The 22,350-nt window shown below is 36.3% G+C and overlaps 1 protein-coding gene across 2 annotated transcripts; it reads left to right on the top strand.

The window, feature by feature from the left end:
• Positions 1 to 110: 110 nt before the first annotated feature.
• LOC129771437 (phenoloxidase-activating factor 2-like) lies at positions 111 to 21,748 on the top strand. Of its 2 annotated transcripts, none has more exons than XM_055775071.1 (5): positions 111 to 270; positions 20,119 to 20,300; positions 20,371 to 20,517; positions 20,574 to 20,948; positions 21,019 to 21,748. In XM_055775071.1, exons 2-5 carry the CDS (start codon positions 20,127 to 20,129, stop codon positions 21,571 to 21,573), a joined length of 1,251 nt encoding a protein of 416 aa, XP_055631046.1. In that variant the 5' UTR covers positions 111 to 270; positions 20,119 to 20,126; the 3' UTR covers positions 21,574 to 21,748. The 2 variants fall into 2 exon arrangements, with proteins under 2 accessions (XP_055631046.1, XP_055631045.1); XM_055775070.1 differs by lacking the exon at positions 111 to 270 and adding an exon at positions 412 to 457.
• Positions 21,749 to 22,350: the final 602 nt, after the last annotated feature.

Below are 22,350 nucleotides of genomic sequence, written 5' to 3'. Positions count from 1 at the left end.
GCATCGTCCGTCTCTTATTCTGATTCGGCTTCATCTTATAGTTTACCCACACAGCTGAATTGTATCAATATTCTTTTGCTCGTATCACTGTCGCTGCTGTTGCGACTAGTTCGAATTGGATGATCGATAGTTGTTGACGATTGATTTCGCTGCGAGAGGTGAAGAAGAGTTCGTCGGTTTGTTTTTTTTACTATTGCGATTGCGAAGGAATCTGCCTTCAGTGTCAGTGACAAGTTAGACCGGTTCTGCAGACGAGTTCTGCTCATAAAGGTAAGAATTTTCCTCAAGATCAAATCTTGCGTTGCAAGAGTTTACATACACGTGATAATCCATTTTAGAGTGTTCCTCACAAGTCGAGATTTCTAATTGATATGAAACAATTTCGTTGGAATAGATTAGAGGGACGAGTTGTATTCCATTGCTGAGATGATTCTAACATTCAATGACCTTTTGTCCCGTACGTAGCATTCAGTTATGTTTTAGATTACCAAAATAAACTGGTAAACATGGGTTGTGAACAACTGATTATTACTTACCGTGTGCATGAATGTTATAGGCTTCCTGGTTCACACTTTAATCAGTTTATTCTATCCTAAAAAATAATTCATAAATGTTAGGGTATCGCAATCAAAAATTAGATGTTTCTTTTAGGTATTTTGTTTTACAATGTTGCTTACGGGAATTAAAACAGGACGAAAAATAGATCATTTTCTGTGATGCGGGTAAAACGGATATATAGTGGGAAAGCAGCGGACAGATTTGTAATATACGAAGCGTAGAAGTGTATCGTATGCTAGAGGAATTTTTTTATTCAACCAAGGGATAAAATTATTTTAAATTTGAAAAAAAAAAACTGAAATAAACCTCCTAAACGTAACATCGAGCTTCTCAGCATTATAAACAGACATATCCTTTACTGTTTTGCTTGTGGCTAAAATCCACATTTGACGATTTGATTTTCGTTCATTAGCGGTTCATAAGTGAGACATTCCTTAGAAATAGAATACATAAACTTCTCCTTATCTCTTTGTTACCCCACCAGTAAAATTATTTCAATAATTGAAATTTTCGACTAACAAATGAATTCACTTGTTGGTTCATGCCTAACATCGCTTTGGTGTTAAATTATATAGCGGAATATAACCATCAGTGAATTAAATTTTGAAATTAACCCTTTGCGGTCGGAATTAATTTCCCTTGAAATAGATCGTCTTATCTTATCACGTTAATAATATTTTGTTTATACCGCGTACCGTTACCTATTGTTCATAGAAACTACATTTGTCGAAAAGCTCACTAGACATTAACATTCGTTTAGGAAAAATGAAAAACTATTACATCGTTAAAAAAAGTATTTGGTATGATACCTTGTTGTGGTGGCTTTGAGCAGATAAACGACCGCAAAGGGTTAAACCACTAAAAATGCATATTATCGAAGCCGCAAAAGTTACACCCGCACGCAGAATCACTTGCGATTTGCGGTTTTTGTTTTTCATTTCCACTTTTAACCAGTCATCATCGTTATAGGGCGGCTTAAAAATTATAGAATAACATGTAGGAGGGGTTCTCATTAAGGGGGTAGTACATCATCAAAAGTATGTGATTTTCGCAACCGATTTGTTGAACCCTTGCAGCCAAAACCTTGTGAACTGGTGGGAGTTCTACAAGTTTTTCAAGTGGACCGATTTCAACCAATGATTTTTTTACGTAATCTTGGATATATTTCCTGTCATCGTACGTAGGATTTTTTCAAAATATAGATTTTTGGCGACATTTTTTGTAAAAAAATGCGTTTTTGCCTCAAAAATCGAGATAAAAACATTCACCAATTTTTTTTTTAAATATCAAAAAAAAAAATCCAACGTACGATGACAGGGAATTTTGTGCAGAATCTGGGGAAACCTATTTCACCAAAATCGGATGAACCGTTCCGGAGGTGGAACTCGCACCAGTTTGCAAAACTTAGTTTCGACAAAAACGAGTTTTTGTTTAGTTTCGACAAAAACGAGAAATTTTGGATCCGCGCTCCTTACGCAAAGACTTAGGTCCACTAATTGGCTTGTAACTTTGGAACGGAGCATCGGGATGAAAACTACAGGAAACTAGACATCACAGAGAACATTTTAGGCCAGAAATATTTTTTTATTTTTTTTGGTTTCCTTAGCGTATTCAGTCAGTATTCTAGTCTACTAATTTGAAAAAAAAAATCAAAAAAAAATTCCTTCATATTTCTGTAGTTTAGGCATTCAAGAATATACCATAGAAAGGACTTATCGAAAATCCCACTATTTACCGAGTTGGAGCCATTTTAGCGATGCAGTATCTAACCTGGTACGGTCATAACAATGAACTTCAAACGCTTTTTTCTCGAAATAAGTTTTTTCAAACTGGCGTACACGATATCTCAAGTTCTACCCAAGATGTGTGGAATAAAGGTGTGACCGTGTCGTCAATAAGTGCGCGAGGGGAAACGGTATAAATATACAGAGGACTGTGGAAAGGGATTTGACTGCAAATAGAGATGTCTAAATTTTTCGTTTATTCAATTGTCGATTAATCGTGGGGTCATTTTTAAATATTCGATTCATTCGAATAATTGTCTTTCAGTATTCGATTAATCGAGCAAATATTTATTTCTTGTAATCAAAAAGAACTGACATTCATGACAAAAAATATGATGTTATAATTCTAAAAATTACATTAAATATAATTTTGTAATAAACATGGTGCAGAATAATGGTTTTTGAATCAAATGGTATTTCAGTATGTTGATAAATTTACCATTTCATGATTTTGTGAGGACTATTGAAAAAAGAGCACACCATGAGAATAATGCACAATATTTTTATTACTCCAACATAATTTTTTTTCTGTTCAAAACTACCTATTCTTCGATTGTTGTTGGAATAGCTGATTTGTTTGAATATTTCTGCTTGGTCTCTATAGCTACTAGCTACTTTTTATAGAATCATTGACCACTAGTATAGTATATTTTCCTTGGCACTCTGAATTTGGATACTTCTATTTTGAAACGGGAGCTGAGACTACCTTCTTTAAGTCCGCATTTTACTCCTGCAGACCCTTAACTCTTCTTCCCAGTCTCCTCCACCTCCAGGGAATTATTTTTATGCTTCAACCGTAAATGATTTAGCATATCCGATGAATTTCGACGAAACATCATGCCGGTTAACACTCCTATACTCGCGCATAGGTCTGAGAGACCAAGAAATCAATAATTCGTTCATTTCTCAGAAAACATCAACACTACGACTTTGCGATTCTCTCTAGCTTCGTCATTCGTTGTTCATCATCGTTTAGCGTATCGTATAAGTTGGTACGAAAGGGACGTATATCACTTTTTCACCACCTTCGGTCTGAGACACCGACGCGCGTACAGGAGTAACTTTTTTGGACAAGTGACTTTTTTTCCTATTTTAGAATATTGTTCAATGAAATGTATAAATAATGTCAGTGGCGTGGACTATTTATTAAATATAATGCATAATATCATTTTCGGACTATTCTTATTTGATTTTAGTCCTTTTGTCACCGGATTGAACGGATTCAGACGTGCAAAAGTAAAGTACAAATGTTTGACATTTGTATAGTTGTTCACTAAATATAATAGTCACGCATATACACACTTGTGAAATAATTGCACTTGCGGAAGAATTGTAAACTGTAGATTATGAATTAATCGGTGGCTTATGGTTATTTTGACCGTTACAGCTTCGGGTTTTTTTTCTATAATATATGAACAAGTCAAGAACAAGTCGCAGGAAGTTCCTAGAAATCCTTTTATATCATCTTTTTATGCCCCATCAAAAACAGGCATTAAGTTTTTGTTAACCAAGAACACAGGAACAAAGAATATTAGATATAGGAAAACTTGAAATTCCAGGAACCTTACAATCGAGCAATTAACCGACGTCTCTAACTGCAAAACGCGGGAAAAATACCTCCATCACCGACCGACATCGAAAGTCGATTTATTCTCTTGAGCTGAAACATATAATAAGATAGAGTATATTACAAACCTAACTTTAACCGTAAAAGACTTACCTTTCAACTTTTCAATGCTCTTATTCCCACCAAAACAATACCACACACAAAGAGCAAAAAAAAGATATTGCAAAATATTGCAGATTGTTTACATACAAAATCCAAGATGGCTGGAAGGCCTTTCTCATAAGTCGCGCTACCGTATTGTATCTATCGTGGTTCTACTGAACCGATTCATGTCGATATGGATACAGTCTTCAGGCATCTCTCTATCGCATGAACCTCTGAAAAGTGATATTCTTTAAATTTTAATATTTTTAAAAAATCGGGAAATGTAAGAAAAAACGTTTTAAACCACATTTTGTTTTTCAAACGGCCGCCATTTTGTCAAAAAAAGATGTTTTTGAATTGTCCGAGGTTCATGCGATAGCTGCATCTTTACTGATTCAGAATCTGTTCGATTTTTTTTTGTGTCAGGTAATCAGAAGGGCTGGAATCGTGTACGCCATGGCACAATTTTTTTAACCCTCTCACTTCATCAGCTCTTATCTATTCTTATCTTATGAACATTTTTTCTCCGTTCATTTTTTTTATTGTTAAAAGATAGATGAACAAATAATGATATAATGGATAGTAAAAATATTCCTCGTTTTATTTTTACGGAGCCCGGAAAAACGTCCGAAATTCGTGTCTCTACACTAGAATACCCCCTTAAGAGAAATATGAAAATCAAAATAAAACTATACAAAACAATCGTATGTTCTCTTTACCTCAACTGTTTTTCGCATTTAGTGTGGATCACGTTTAAAACAATCGTCTTCCAGTGATGCGCCAAAATCATGTTTGGTGACAACAGATGATTTTTAACGGAGATCCTCGAGTTCGTGAGCAGCCGAATACCAAAACAATCAAATGTTATGTGAAAGAGTAGAATTACGTGAACCAATAAAATTTTGAAATTAAAGAGAATGTTTAGAAGTCTGAAATACCCACCAACAATAATGTAATTAAAATGTTTCATTAGACACATTCGATGTTGTAATTTGAGAATCAGCAGATCAGATCGTCTAGCCTCCAGACTGCGTGTTTCCCCAGATAAGCAAATTCTCTACATAGAACTTGTAAATTAAACGTCAGATCACGTAACCAATAATTGAATACTGTTTGACGATTCAGGAAAATCCGTTCGTGTGACACTGGTCTTAATTAAGTGCTCGGAAAATAACAGTGCAGTTTAATCGATCGAAGGTGATTCTCGTGACTGGGAATATCAAAGTTAGAGGATAGATATTGTAATTACAATTTTTCAATTCATTTCCCAAAGATAATTTGCCATTACAGGGCGGACTCGATTATGTATCATAACTCATAACTCAGTACTCAGTACACAATCGAGTTTGTATATAATCGAGACCAATCTGTACTGATATATAACTAAATCACAGATCAAAAAATATATATATTTTGTTTTGGCATCTTCGCATTCAAAACGGCTATGTTACATATTTCATCCGATATGAGCTTCGATATAGTGTAAATTTCGTTATCATTAGCCATGATTGGTCCATATTAGCGAAATTGGTCTGAAAGTATATTGACTTTTGCATCCTCGCTAAAGAACTTTCGTTGATTCCGGTTTGACTAAAGCGTGGAACGATCAAAATTTTGTCGAAGCAAAATGTGTGTAGTTTGTTTAATTTTTTGTTCAAAAATCATTTAATTCAATCAATATTACATGAAAAAATTATTCAAGTCTTCCGCTTAACACCCGCCATTAAGTTTTGTCTATCGGGCTCGTCGATTTTGTTCGCCGAAGTTCGCTTTGAGCAAACCTCCATTTTTCTTCGTTTCTTCGTGTTTTTCAATAACCAATATATCTCTTTGGGACGGAGCTCTGGTCTGGGGTACCACTATCACGTAATTCTCGGCATACCATCCAACCGTCTTTTTCCCATGAAGTTTGGATTTTCGCGCTGCGCGTGCAAGTTCCTCTTAACTGGATGTCAATTTTAAAAACTGAAGAATAAACGTTATAATCAAAATAGAGGAATCATTCTACACGTACCGATAACCAATTTTATACAATGAATTCAATTTTTGAGTAAGTGTAATTCAAATGCTATTTTCTCATACAGTGTCGGACAAAAGTAATAGACCACTGCTCAAGCAAAAAAAGAAAGTGAAAAATCTTTGAGAAAATATCCAGTACATTCATAATAATCTATTTGCATTGTTCGAAGAAATTTATAATATCTGTAGTTGACAAAAAAAATGCATTTTAAGCATACTTAACTACTAAAATTATCAAAAAAAATTTTTTTTTTCAGATTTTTTTCAGTGTTGCGCGGTACAAAAAAATTTTTTTTTTATATTTCCAAAGGGTCTGGCTGGGTAAGGGAGTAAAAAGTGCCCTCAAACCAAATCACCAGCTTTATGGAAAATATTTTACAGAGTACTAAATAAAACATTTTGGCAGTAGTACCATATATTTGATACCATAGGATCTGAGATGAAAAATGCACCTTCTCGTTTTTTTCACGCCATTCTCAATAGCTTTGAGACAAAAATATGGAAAAAAATACTGAAAGTACATCTTACTAAGGTGTATCGATAAATATCTTCAAACAATTCTTTCATCAAAAAATGTAATTATAAACAAAAATTAAACATGCGGTACAAACAAATTCAATATATTTTCTGGCATTTCGAAATTTTGAAAAGAATATTACTTTGAGACCCGCTTCTGTTCTAATTTTTATTGGTGCAATTCTCCCCTGAATGTTTAAGAGCATTGCGAGACACAAACATAATTTTCTTCATCGTCCGCATTACTATTTTTATTTTCTTGAAATCGATTATTTTATTGTATTCGTGGTTTTCAATTGTAATATTGAAATAAAAAAAAAAATAATTTGGATATTTTTAAGTGTTTTTCTCAATAATCCGAATGATCTTTCCACAAGGACTTTATTTTTTCTCACGGAGCTCTATCATACTGCTGACTCCTATGAATTTGGTAAACCTTTTAAATCCGATGTAAAGATAATCTCATATATTTTAAGATATGAGAAAAAAAATCTTTGTACAGCGCAATGCTCTAAATATACCGACAAAATTTAGACATATAAAAAACAAAATTTAAATAAATATCAGAGCAGTACTGGGTATCTAAATTTGAAATAAACCAAAAATGCCAAAGGCCAAAAAAAATTTTTTTTTCGCGCAAAGCTCTTAAAACTTGAAGAAAAAATTAAGCTACATGTGGAAGAAACAACACATACGAATACATTCAAATAAACATAAGAGCAAAAGTGATTATCAAAGTAATATCTTTTTTCTTTAATTTCGAAATGCCTGAAAATGTATATATTTTTTTGTACCGCGAAAAGCACTCTAAAATTCTGAAAAAAATCACATATACCTAAAATAGACGTAGGAAGAAATTTGAATGAAAACTAGAGTAGTATTGAATCTCAGAATAAAAAAAATCAAAATTTAATTTAAAATAAAAATAAAAATTAATTGAAATTTTTTTTAATATTTGATTTTTCGATGAAGAAATTGTTTGAAAATATTGATCGATACACCTTAGTAAGATGTACTTTCAGTATTTTTTCCATTTTTTTGTCTCAAAGCTATTGTGAATGGCGTGAAAAAAACGAGAAGGTGCATTTTTCATCATAGATCCTATGGTGTACTATATAAGAGCTCAAATATATAGTACTACAGCCAAAATGTTTTATTTAGTACTCTATACAATATTTTCCATACAGCTGGTGGTTTGGTTAGAGGGCTCTTTTTACTCCCTTACCTAGCCAGACCCTTTGGAAATATATAAAAAAAAATTTGTACCGCGCAACACTGGAAAAATCTGAAAAAATCACACATATCTATAAAAGCCGTAGAAACATATTTAAATATGAATTAGAGTAGTACTGTATCTCTTAATCCCAAAAACAAAATTTTCAAAATTTCAATATTTTTTTAGTACTTCAATTTTTGATAGAATTTTATTTTGATGATTTTTCTTGATACACCGTAGTAAGATGCACATTCAGTTTTTTTTTCAAATTTTTATCTCGAAGCTTTTGTAGATGGCCTGAAATAAACGAAAAGTACGTTTTTCACTATAGATCATACGTCAAACCACATAGGGGTTCAAATAAACCGTCAAAATTTCTTATTCAATATCCTATACAATATTTGCCATACAGCTGGTGATTTGGTTTGGGGGCACTTTTTACTCCCTTACCCGGCCAGGCCCTTTAGGACCGGTTTTAAAATTAAGGTAAAAAAAATTACAGACAAGACAAGAAAATTCATACCGTGAAATAGAAGCTTAGAAGGTTAGTACAGGTAAACTTCGATATAACGTACCCTCGATATAACGTCACTCGATATAACGTACATTTTACCTCGATATAACGTACAGGTTTTCAAAATCCAAAGAAACATTTTTTCGAATATTTTTTTCTGAAAGAACTATAAATTTTCTGTATTCTGATACTAAAGCTTGTTTTGTACCTTTAATCAATCCCGAGAAACAACTGTTTTGTTATTCCTGATTCTAAATGAATCAAACTTTAATAAACAATACGATGGGAAACATCATGAGAAAGGTTGATTTCGTTTTCAAGTTGAATTTATTCAATATCCTTACTCAAACAGCAACACAATAAAGTAATATAATCTACATTTCTGAGTTCTTTATTATGCTTCGATATAACGTACAATTCGATACAACGTACAATTTTGAAAGTGAAGTGTACGTTATATCGAAGTTACCCTGTGGAAGGTTTTTCAATAAGAGCGCTACAAAGTTTTTTTTAAATAAAACAAAAACGGGTTTACATATCGGCCAATTGACTGGGCCATTTTTCGAGAAAACACGCTCACCAAGCTTGGTTTTCAATAAATCGATTGCTAAATTCGCTTGTGGCGCCGTCCTGTTGAAACCACATATTGTCCAAGTCCATATCATCCAATTCGAGCCAAAAATATTCGGTTATCATTGAGTGGTAGCGATTCCCATTCACAGTAACGTGCCGGTTTTGATCATCACGGAAGAAGTACGGCCCAATGACGCCGCCGGACCGTAATTTTTTCGGGATACAATGATGACTCATGGATTACGTGTGGATTGTTGCCTGACCCCTAACGCATATTTTGTTTATTGACGCACCCATTCAGCCAGAAATGAGCCTAATCGCTGAAAATGATTTTGCGATGAAAATCTGGATCATATTCAAGTTGTTGCTCAGCCCAATTCACGAACATACGACGCTTCTGGTGGTCAAGCGACTTTAGTTCTTGCGTCAATTTGATCTTGTAAGGATGTAGGCCAAGATCTTTTCGCAAAATTCGCCACAACGACGTCACAGAGATGCCCAACGCTTGAGAACGACGTGTGAGAGACTGATTTGGGTCTTCCTCAATTGTTGCGCTAACGGCAGCAATATTCTCGACACTACGGTCACTTCTTTGTCTCACTGGCACGGGAACATTTTGTACAGTGCCTGTGGATTCAAATTTTTCCACTAGACGCTCAATTGTTGATCTGGCAGGACGATTATGACGAACATTAATTGGACGTAGCGCTCTTACAGTTGAAGCCATTGACTCCGAATTTCGGTAGTAAATTTTATTAATCTCAACTCGTTGTTGGATCGTATATCTTTCCAATATGAAATGTCAAGAGAACCAGCTACCAGGAGAAGCACCCCCACACCACAATTTTCCCTCTCCCATGTTTGAATGTTTTCGTGGTATACTGTGGCATGTAAACGCAGCCTATTGAGCGATGGCCTCAATTATTTCCGTTCGAGTCGATGAGGTTTACCTTCGTCTCATCCGACCTCAGTATATTTTGCCACTGCTTTTCCTTCTCCGGATTGATCCAGTCGAAGTGGTCTCTCGCGAACTTCAGCCGCGCCTTCAGATGCTTTAGCGTCAGCATCGGGACCTTCCGCGGGCTTTACCGCCTAGCCCTTGCTCTCGGGATCATTCATTTGCTTCAAATTTTTCCAAACAGAAAATCTACAAGCATATAGAATGAATTCAACAACAAAGCGACTTTTACTTCAAATTCTGGAGAACTTCAAGCGGTTTGAATACATATTTTTTTTTTCTAGAAGTCATTAGTTCATTCGCGCCCGAGTATTCGAATGATTGTGACATTGTATTTTTATTATTTTGTGCCTATACTCAGGGCCAGGGCCCGAAATCTTCGACGGTGAAAAATGAAGACCGACTCTACTCCCAGTAGCTTCGCTTCGACTAGAGCTGCTTCGGCAGTCACCGCCACCAAAAAAATTACTTGACTAGAAAATGAATTGACTAGCGTTGACTAGCGAGGATGACTGGTAAACTAGTCCAGTCAGTGGTTATTTTAACTGATTCGACTAATGAATACAAATCTGCCTCTTCATTCAACATTCCACATTTCCATTTCCCCCTGACACTAGTTTTGCCACCGCCGTATGTAATCTTATTGTACGTCCATATAAAGGTAATATTATATTATCAGGCACGTAGCATAACCGGCACGGCACGTTTCATGCAACACAAATATTATTGCGTGTGTTTCAAATGTGTATGCGTATATATAGCGGAACGGCTCCGGGCATACACAGCACTTTTCAGACAAATGCATGAAGGAATTCTCGAGAAGAATATTTTGCCGGTGCCGGGCAAACTACACGGGCGAGTAGCACCATACATACAAATCAAACGTCGAAGTTCGTGGTGTGGGTGCGTTCGTCGCTCTTCGGTACGACATCGGTTCAATCCCCAGTAGCATTTCTCCGCTCCGTCTGCGCTGCCGGTCCGTACAGAGAAGTTGCTATGCCTGATGATATGAATACATCATGTATTTGTCTGCCGGTGTCGGTACGTGCCGTTTACGCTACGTGCTGGATAATATAAAACGGCCTTAAAGAGGAACGAAAACTTGACTCCTGATGCAAAAAAGAAGTTACCCCATCAATGGATGGTTTATTTTCTACCCATCGTGAACTCCAATCAACGAACTTAGACATTTATCAAGTATGCTATAAAGGTCCTCGCGTTAGTATTAGTTAGTATTAGGCGTGCAAAATAGCTCACACACAGCACGCTATTTTATACGTGTGAGTAATTTCGTGTACGATACAAAAGAATCTAGCTCACCTGTAGCGTTTGTCAAACCGCGGTGAACTCAAACATCGATGCATGCCTTAATATACATGGGAAAGAGAGAGAGGAACGAATTAGTTTTGCGGGAAGTCACTTCAAAATGCAATGAGAACAATTTGACGTCGGTTAGTCAGCGGACTATCCTCAGTTGACTATGACTATGCCGTGCCCTGCTCAGGGCTCTGCATAGTCATAGTCAATTGAGGATAGTCAGCTGACTATCTGACTGACTATATAGCTAGATTCTTTTGTATCGTACACGGAAATTACTTACACGTATAAAACAACGTGCAGTGTGTGTACGCTATTTTGCACGCCTAACACTAACTAATACTAACGCGAGAACCTTTATAAATAGCATACTTGATAAATGTCTAAGTTCGTTGGTTTGAGTTCACGATGGGTAGACAATAAACCTTCCATTGATGGGGTAACTTATTTTTTGCATCAGAAATCATGTTTTCGTTCCTCTTTATATGGACGTAAAAGTAATATTGCGTGCGCGGGTATGAATTAGTGTCTGGGGGAAATGGAAGTGTGGATTGAAGTCAGTTGAATGAAGAGGCAGATTTGTATTCATTAGTCGAGTCAGTTAAAATAATCACTGACTGGACTAGTTCACCAGTCATCCTCGCTAGTCAACGCTAGTCAATTCATTTTCAAGTCGAGTCACTTTTTGTTGGCGGCGACTACCGAAGTAGTTCTAGTCGAAACGAAGCTGCTAAGGCAGCTCGCATACCGGAACAAAAAGCAACTAGCAACTATCAACATACAATAAGCAATATTATCGTCAATGGGGTTTTCCATTTAATTTTAGTTGATCTCGCACACCGACGCAATTCAATATCGCAATCGTCTTTGTAAAGCAACATATATCGCCACGACGTGTCGGTTGAAGAGCAAATTATTGCCCATAATTTGGCAAGTTTCGTCCATGAAGCAGACTGTTTGCATAATGTCAGGCGTTTATATTGCTTTGATATGCGAAGCACAACAAAATATGTCGCTTGTTGCATATTGCGTATTGCAGCTTGCTAGTTGCTTATTGCTCCGGTGTGCGAGCCGCCTAAGAGAAGAATCGGTCCTCATTTTTCACTTTCGAAGATTTCGGGCCCTGCCTATACTATACAATAGATTAATCTAGATATTTCAAACGACCACACCACAAATCTATAATAAGTTGTATAGATACTGTTTAAGTTACAACCAAAACTTTAAAAATAAAAATAAATAAACAAATTGAGTTATCACAGTTTTGCTTTCGTTGAAGTTATTCACTCAATCAACGGTTTACCAAGCCAATTATCATTTCAAAACTCATGAAATTTAGATCGCAGTTGCCCAAATATCCTTTGTTCACATTTATTGAAATAGACTTCAAAACCTTAAGGTAATTATTCTCGAAGAATTGGTTCAAAACTTCGCTCACTGCATTTCGATGGACCAGCATGGTTTCATGTCCAAGCGCTCAACGACTACCAATTTAGTACAGTTCACTTCCTACATCATCCGTGAAATTGAGCAAGGCCATCAAGTAGATGCTATATATACAGACCTCTCTGCAGCATTCGATAAAATGAATCACGACATTGCTTTGGCTAAGTATGACAGGTTAGGTGTTCAGAACGACCTGCTTGCTTGGCTTTCTTCTTATTTGACTAGTCGAAGCATGTCTGTCAAAATTGCGAACTATGTTGCTCCTTCCTTCCCCGTGACATCTGGCGTTCCTCAAGGCAGCCATCTAGGGCCATTCCTGTTTCTGCTGTATATGAATGACGTCAACTACATTCTGAAATGCCGCAAGTCGTCGTACGCCGACGACCTCAAGTTGTATCTCGTGATACGGAAACCAAGCGATGCTGTTTTTCTACAGCTGCAATTAGAAGCTTTCGCCGAGTGGTGCCAACTAAACCGCATGTCACTCAATGCATCGAAATGCTCTATAATTTCATTCGGTAGACAACGTGCATTGATTCAACACAACTTTTATGTTCTATCGGGGATAAGCTTGAAACGGGAATCGACGGTCAAGGATCTTGGATTACTACTTGATTCCAAGCTTACATTCAAGGACCACGTCGCCTACGTGGTGTCGAAAGCTTCATCTCAACTCGGGTTCATGTTCCGCTTCGCCAAAGAATTCAAGGATATATATTGCCTTAAGGCTTTGTACTGTTCTTTGGTTCGACCAATACTGGAATATTCGGCTGTAGTGTGGTGCCCATACTACCAAAACGAAGTGAACCGCATTGAAGCAATCCAACGAAAGTTTATCCGTTTCGCTCTGAGGCATCTTCCTTGGAATGACGTCCACAACTTGCCCAGCTACAACTTCGTTGCATGTTAATACACTTGGAATCACTTGAGGCGAGACCTAACATCACGATGGCATGCTTCATTGGTGACCTGCTTCAAGGTAACATCGACTGTACTTGTATGTTAAGCTCATATTGGATGGCCCGGAGAGCTCGTACCGATTTTTGGAAAAAATAAAGCATCACTTACATTTGTTAAATTTTATTCTACATTTTTTTTTATTTCGTCCTAGAATTTTTCGCTATCTTTCACGCAGGTTAAAAATTCCATCTTCCCAGAATACGTTTGTTCCCTCTTTTTTTTTTGGCTGTTCATAGAGTTGAGGCGCTTGCCATTTAGAGAACTTTGCAGGGATCTTCTGATCGTTTATATATTTTTCCCAAAAATCTACAGCATCACTACATTGATTCGCTAAGAAATCAATATTTAAAATTCGTCCTCACTTTGGAATGAATCATTTCTCATTCATTGAGAAAATTTTGTTCAAATCATATTTGGTATAGTAGGTACATGCATGAAATGAGCTTGGCTTATTCAGATGGAGTCTCAATTTAAATTTTCTCTTGCATACAAAAACGTGGTAAGAAACACATAGTGTGGGTTGGTTTAGTTGGAGTGGCATGTTTATCTAGGATCAAAGCCACAAAAGGAACATCTTCAAGAGCAGAATGTGAAGAGGTATATCAGCTTTAGTAAACAGAACGTTATTCCCCTATGACCACTTTGCCCCCAAACATCAAAATAATTTCTATGCGATTAATTACGCTGAGATTAAACAAAATATCCGTTCACCTCTAACAACTGTATTGCCACCCACAGAAATTTTTTTTGCCGCACTTGGGATATTATTTCAATATTTTGCTTAACCAAAGATTTTTGAAAGTATCTGGTAAGGCTCCAATTTTGTACGGCCGCTAAAAATATACCATACTAGCTGACCCTGCAAACGTTGTTCTGCCATATAATGTATTACTAGAGAATATTTTGGTTGGTAAAAAACGAATATACTTCAAGAGAGTTTGTATGTTATCGTTCAGATCTGTCAAATTGATCTAAATGATGATTTTCCCAGCGAAACATACATATGCGTACCTCTTATTTTCGAATATTCCCTTTTTATTTTAAATATCCTTCTTATATATAAAGATATGCATAGTCAATTTTTTCGAATTTTTCCAATCATCTCAAATACTTTCCAAAGTACTCAATCTTTCTAATTTGGGTGAAGACAAACTCACAAAATATATGGACAACATAGATCTGATCAGCCGTTCTCCCGTGATGATGAGTTATACGTACGTGGGAAAAAGTCTCTTTTATATATAAAGATTAATTTGGGAGTCATTTTCATGTAAAAAAACCGCGATTTCCGAGCGCCGGCAAAAAAAAATCTGTTTAGATTCGTTGAACATGCAACAATATTTTTATCTGTAAGCGTTCTATTTAGGATCTACTGTGTAAGTTCAGAAACTGCATGAACTGAATGAAAAATGCTGTATTTGATGAAAAATTCAAACTTTATATTTTTTCTTTGTAAGTCATTATAAAAAAAATTCGCTGCACCAGAGATATTGTTCTAATTTTGGTGTAACCAAAGGCACAATCAGGCAGTGTTTTTGGGGTTAACAGGCAATGGCAACTATACTATCATCATTTTTTTTAACTGTTTCAAAAGTTTATTTTTTTTATCAAAGATAATGTGTTTTGCCTCATGTAAGGATTATGTTCCGTGAGTTATGAGTTTGAGTCGATTCCTTGCCTAGTTTCTACAGCCTTATAAAAGGTTAAGCCAGGGTTGCCAGGTGTATTGAACAAAAATCTGGATGTTGGAAAAGCTAAAGTCTGGATTTGTCTGGATTTCTTCCGACGAGTAAGGACAATGAAGTGTCTTTCTCAAGGCAGGTGAAGAAGGAGTTTGGATTGTGTTTGTCCACAAGGGCCCTTCTCAGGACTAGAACTGCAAAAGTTTCAAGTCTCTATAGTTCAACACAATCAATCAACATTTTTACGTCTGATGTGTAAAACATGGTTTAACAGATATTTCTTCTTATCACATATCTACGCATTATACTTAAACTTGATTGTTGCAGACATGTGCACCAAACCACTTTCTTCGGTGTTCAGTAAATTTTTGGAATAAATTTTCTTTATTACGAAAATGCCATTTCACCACCACGGTTAGTTTTGGCTCGAACTTTACCCAAAAACATGATTACATTGGTTCGTTCATCCGGAAAATAGTCTGAAAAATCAACATTGCGCGGCTCTCTGAATTCCTCATGAATTGGCTGAGTAATATTTTTGGGAACCAGATTAGGAAAATTTTCAGTAAGCAGTAGAATGGTTTGATGTTTTCTTCTGATGAAATTGAACGGTTAAGCATGGTCAGATTTATCATAACCGAGTCGTTGAAGTTGAAGTTGATGCATCACATTAGCCTTAAATTTATTGAGCGACCCAACAGCAAAATTTCCATCGTTCACGTGCTTCCTAATGAGTAGTTCAGCTGTTGTTCTAACGCAACTTTATTCAGATCTTTTAGCGTTTGCATGAAATCATTTGTGAAAAAAATATCCAATACCGCGAGGAAAAATCGTGAAATGTCCGAATGAAGAATCGGTAGAACTCTCACTTTGAAATAGTTTGTTCATGTTGTTAATCACTTTAAGTATGTATAACACAAATGTCAAATAAATATTGGCGTTCTCAGCATGATTAATATGTTTCAAAAATTCAGAGTAGATTCGAAAAGGTTCATATCTGACAAGTACTCTTTGCACCACTGCTACCAGTGAAGGTCATCTAGTCGCGCATGGATGCAGCAAGTTCATGGGTTTCAATTCAAGAATTTCCTGAATCTCATCACACTTACTAGTCCGCAAGGGACTACAGCTATTGGTTTGCTTAATTACATCCGGAATATGTTTACACGCATAGTGCAGAACTATAGCAAATACACTTCATAATGAAAAGCCATGGACAATCTCTTTTTAGCAAAGCGCCAAGTTAGTTGCCCGGCGAAGTCATGGTCCTTGCTCCATCAGCCCTATAGCCAATCAAATAAATTTGGTATGCAATTTTGTCCCTCTTGAACAACGAAACCATCTCGTCATACGACGTTGTAGAATCCGTTTCGGTAACCTGTATACCATTTTTAATAACTGTTACAATAAAACTAGCACAAACTGGTTTTCCAACCAACTCAATAAAGTCAAATGTGATTGTAGATTTTTTTTTAAATCTGGAAAAATCTGGGCAAAGTACGGAAAGTCTGGACTAGACGAAGGACGGTCTGAACATCTGGATGCTTCACCAAAGTCTGGAAGATTCCAGACAAATCTGTAAGTCTGACAACCATGGGTTAAGCGGGTAAACATGACATCATTTTCTTAATAAAATTCAACAATATGAATAAATGTAAAATCATATAAATATTAGTTTCATTGTAAATATGTTACAAATATAAATTGCCCACAAATTTTGGAGTAGGCAATTACTTTTTGAAAAAAATAAAATCGCTCGTTAATGATAAAAAACAGTGCTATGAGATGAACCTGGTGACTTTCTTTCCTTTTTCTCCTAATGTAATCTCTTGAATTAAATTAGTATAGGACTGTATTCATGTTCCAACAAATTTTAGAATGCAAATGCCAAATGCACTTGCCAATTTTTTCAACTTATGTGCGCTCATCTATTTGTTGAGTTTTTGAAAAGTACAACAATAATACTTTCTACAAGAAATCAAGTTGGGTCACGTAACACAAGTTATACTTTATATTGAAAGTTTCAAACAAGAACTTGTGTTAATTAATGAGGGTCAATTTCTAGACCTCGTCGACTCCCAAAATCAGTTTTCGTTCATGTCGTTCCCTAAGAAACCAATTTCGACCCCAAGGGGTCGATATCGACTATTTTGAGAACCCCTAGTTTAGAAGGTGCAAGGTTTTTTGCAACTTCACATGGCAAAGGTCCATGTGATGCAATGGGAGGAACTTTCAAACAAATGGCAAGAAGAGCTAGTTTGGCAAGGCAGCATGAGCATCAGCTGACAAGCAGCAGAATTTTAAAACTAAAAAATCCTTCTGTTATGTTCCTAAACATCATTATAGATTAGCTGAAGAGAAATTTGAACAGATTTCTAAGAAAACGATCAATTCGTGGCATTCATAAATATCATTCATTCATACCTTTTTCTGGTAATAAGATAGCAGCTAAGATATATTCTAATTCCAAAGAAGAACCTGAATTATTTCTTATATATAAATAATCATAGTTGAAATCAATAAAAGTCGAAAAATATTATTCTTTTGTATCTATCGCTTTTTTTTTCTTTACAGATTTAAATGGTATGTGAAAGAATTTTCGATGGAAATAAAAATAAATTCAATAACAATAAATAAATGTTCCGATATCGTATAGAAATTTTACTGACATCGTTTTAACTATGAAAAAAAAAGTTATATCTCGAGTTGGTCCCAGAATGAAACGTTCTATGTAAGTTTTAATGTTGAATCGTATGTAGATTTCATTTTTTATATTACTTTTCTTTTTTTTTCTCTATTATAATGATTTTCAACACATTTTGGCTGGTTCGTCACTTTTACTTCCATTTTTGGAAGAATGTCGGGAGTGAGAATTGAACTCGTGATCTCTGCGTGAGAGGTATGGATGTTACCACTACGCCAGATCGCCTCCATCACTTTTCTTAAATTGTTACGATTTTACAAAGTATTGAAATTTCATATATTTTCAAAAATTCATATCTCAATTTTGGCGAATTTACCACAGCACCACTGTACGTCAAACTTTGTTAAAATGAAAGGGGTTTCTACTAAAAATATACAAAAAAATATCGAAGGGGGAGTGTTTTGAGACATTAAAGTTTTCAATATTAAATTGAATTTCTGAGTAACAGCGCACTTGAAATGTTATTTTTTCTAAATAGTCATTAATTTTCCAACAACTTTGTCTAACATCTTATTTTAATCAAACATCTGGATTTGATAATGAAAATTGTGTTTATGGGAAGCTTCCATCACAAGTACCAAGTATAAAAAAAAAGGAGAAGATCGGGTCAGCGGCCGGCTGATTTGGCGTGGAATTGCTCACGGGTCTAATATTTTACAATAAGAAACAAAGATATTACTTTTAACAAAAAACTGAGAACCACTATATCGGATTGGAATGTAATGACTGCATATGCTCCAACATCATGAATTTTGTTGGTTTTATTTGGTTATAACGCTACCGAAAATGTCGAATGAATCATTATCATTTTATATTTACAAGCGCCAAATAAATTCCATTTTTGCTGCGCCAGATAACTGTGGTGGTAATCCAAAACCTGTATGTGGTTGAGAGCTGTGATATTTCAATTGAGGGGCTTAGAATGAAAGGGGTGTAAGTGATTTGATCGATTTCTCTACATCGTCTCTCTCTTCTGGTCATAACTTAGCTGCAAATACATTCCCAGTTGTATTTGACAATGTGGAAGATAGGTCAGAACCTCATCTATCGGATTCTATAACGAACTTAAGTTGGAACTTCTTTGCAGTTGAGTTATTAACTAAAGAAAAAGTTGATGAAGAGAAATCGATCAAGTCACTTACATCCCTTGCATTCTAAGGCCCTTAATTCTTAACCGGTTAAATGTTTACTAAAACATTAGTCTTATAAACAAAAAATAGCGAGATCATTCTCAACATCCTAACAATCAACTGTATAGAGGATTTTTACAGGATTCCTCAATATCTTCCCAAACAGGATGGAGCTTGTTTGAAGCACTTTTTTTTCTTATCTTTGCATAATTTAAGTGCTGTATTAAATAACGTTGGAAAAACATGGAACAGCTAAATGTGAATAAACAAATAAACGTTATTGCTAAAAACTCATAACAAAAAATGACTATTTATTAGCTCACAAGCCGGGTTGACACATCGCGCAGTGACATTGAAATTTCAAGTGTCCATGACGGTCAACTGGAATATGTTCAACAAACCGTGAATGTTTTGGAACACGGTTCATTGGCATTCCGAAATGCTTCTGCGTCAGGCAAAACGAATCTATTATTATGTGTTCAAACCATATCGGGAAAATAAAATGCACAGGGAATCCATATCGTATTTCAAGCGAGTTGCGGTGATGATTAATTTGGCGAAAAAACGATAGATAAACTGGTTGATGGGGAGAATGGGCATGAATTCACCGCTATGCAAATCATCCAAGATATTCCATTCAAGTTTGTGTTCTGCGAAAAAAAAAACAATCAAAACCATTTAAAAATAAATAAATTAGCGTGAGTGGAAATTTTTGAAGAATTATACAGGCTGAAGATCCCCAAATTATGTTTATACCACACAATAAACGCTAGTCCAGATTTACTCTCGGGTATTCCCCCGTATTGTCTGCATGAAAAACCTGCTGTATCAGTTTGCAAACATAAAAACCAACCCGACAAGATTCCCAGCTGATTGCCGTTATATTGGCACTATTTCGATTTTACACTGATCACTGAGTCTAGGAGGAAGCAAAAAAAAAACAAATAAGCGCTTCCCTCTTGTTGCTATATTTCAAACTTGTATTATAAACCATCGTGTTGCCCTGTCTACATCGACATTCGTATTCCAGCGTTCGCAATGAGGCGAGCTTTCGCATTATCTTTTGTGGTTCTTCTGCTCGCGACCACCGCAACCGCGGATGATGGAGATCTGGATGATCTCATCAACAGTCTTTTTACATCCCCGTCGCCGGGTACAAACCTAGGAGTCACATCTCCCGCACCACCTCCTGCTCCGCCAGTCGGATCACAGGTAAATGTACTAATTAGATAGCAATGAAACTGTGCACAATTTACAATTTACCATTTTATTTCTGCGACAGGGATCGTGTGAAAAAGGTCAGCGTTGCATTCAGAAATATTTATGTACAAATGAGAGTACATCGGGCGTAGGATTAATCGACATCCGATTCGACAACGACAACCCATGTGTTGACTATTTGCTTCAGTGTTGTTATGAGGAAGATATCGTAGGTACTTTATGCCACAACTCCGAAACAATTCTAACTGGACATTCACGTTTTAGATTGAATCACCAAAGCCGCACACCCCAACACCTCCTGTTAACCCACCGGTGAATCCGCCAGTAAATCCTCCAGTGAACCCTCCAGTGTCGCCCTCTTCTTGCGGAGTACGAAATGTCGATGGAATTGGTTTCCGAATAACCGGCTCAAAAAATAATGAAGCTGAGTATGGCGAATTCCCGAATATGCTTGCAGTCTTGACGATTTCCTCGTTCGACGACATTTCCATCAATGTGTATCAATGTGGGGGTTCTTTGATTCATCCTCAGGTTGCGCTTACAGGTGCGCATTGTGTTCAAAATAAAGAACCTGGTCAGCTGAAAGTACGCGCCGGTGAGTGGGATACTCAGACAAGAAATGAGGTGAATCCGCATCAGGTAAGATATATTGCGTCAGGCTCAACCATTCTAAGTTTGAAGTGAATTTTCTTTACTGCTTTTCTCATAGGATCGTGATGTGTCAGAAATCATCGTACATCCGGAATACTACAAAGGCGGTCTGTTCAATGACATCGCACTCCTGATTCTGAGCTCGCCTTTCGATTTGGAAGAAGGCATCCAAACGATGTGTTTGCCACCGCAGGACGCCAAATTCGATCACGAGAGATGTTTTGCCTCCGGATGGGGAAAAGACGTCTTCGGAAAGGCTGGAACATATCAAGTTATATTGAAGAAGATTGATTTACCGATAGTGCCATCGGCCCAGTGCCAGACGGCACTGAGAAGCACCCGTCTAGGGCCCAAATTCGCGCTTCATAACAGTTTCATCTGTGCTGGCGGAGAACCAGGCAAAGATACTTGCAAGGGTGACGGAGGATCCCCGTTGATGTGCCCTATCAAGGGAACTCGCCACCGTTACTATCAGGCCGGTATCGTTGCGTGGGGTATTGGATGTGGCGAGAATCAAATTCCGGGCGTTTATGCCGATGTGGGCCGTTTCCGAAAATGGATTGATCAAGAAATGAGCAAACGGAAGCTGGACACCAGCAGCTATACGGCATAGTCTTTTTTTTCGAAGTGAGAATGCGATAAGAAACTCGTCAGAACATCTAAACATTGGTTCATATGATTATCAGTTGCATGTTGTTCATAAATCGGTAAATAACCTTTGACAGGATGTTATCAGAATAATGTAGTTTATAGGAACACTTCATAATAAATGTGATGTCTAAAAAATGTCTCATTTTTTATTTTTTTAAGAATAATGGAGAGGTGAAAAGGTATGAATGTAAACTATCCGAACTCATTAGATCGTCAATCTTTGGGTGGTAAATATAGGTGATGGAAAGATCATCGAAGTGAAATGAGAAAACAATATTACTCTCTCTGAAATGACACGGATAATCAGTGTTTACTTCTCTGGATACTATTTTTCTCCGGCAGCATACCAATTTGTTCAATATAGCTATCGAAAACCGAGAAAATAGGGCGAAAGGGGCGAAAATTCGTATTGGACTTTTTAAAACTTTCGATCAACATAAATAAAATCGAGGACATCAGGAAGTTGAAAGCCTTTATTCTGGATGAAGATTATATCACTATGGTTTATAACGAAATTGTGACAGGGTGGCCAATGAAACCATTTCAAAATTGGCTTGCAAATGAAATTCATTGCATTGAACCCTTTATAAAGCAGTGGAAACTAGGCAAGGAATCGATTCAAACTTCAGGGAATATAATCCTTACATGAGGAATAACACATATTTATCTTTGATAAAAAATAAACTATTAAAAAATGAAAAAATTGATGGCAATATACACCCAAAATTAATTTTCAGCT

This window comes from Toxorhynchites rutilus, chromosome 2, assembly GCF_029784135.1.
Source record: "Toxorhynchites rutilus septentrionalis strain SRP chromosome 2, ASM2978413v1, whole genome shotgun sequence".
Lineage (NCBI taxonomy): Eukaryota > Metazoa > Arthropoda > Insecta > Diptera > Culicidae > Toxorhynchites > Toxorhynchites rutilus.
This window is presented reverse-complemented; position numbering and strand designations above follow the sequence as displayed.

What these genes read in the sequence shown, in the direction of transcription:
- LOC129771437 (XM_055775070.1), top strand. Translation starts at nt 427, where the DNA reads ATGATTCTAACATTCAATGACCTTTTGTCCC. An exon ending in CTCCGCCAGTCGGATCACAG is followed by an intron (nt 20,301 to 20,370) that starts GTAAATGTACTA and finishes TTTCTGCGACAG; the next exon opens with GGATCGTGTGAAAAAGGTCA. An exon ending in GTTGTTATGAGGAAGATATC is followed by an intron (nt 20,518 to 20,573) that starts GTAGGTACTTTA and finishes TTCACGTTTTAG; the next exon opens with ATTGAATCACCAAAGCCGCA.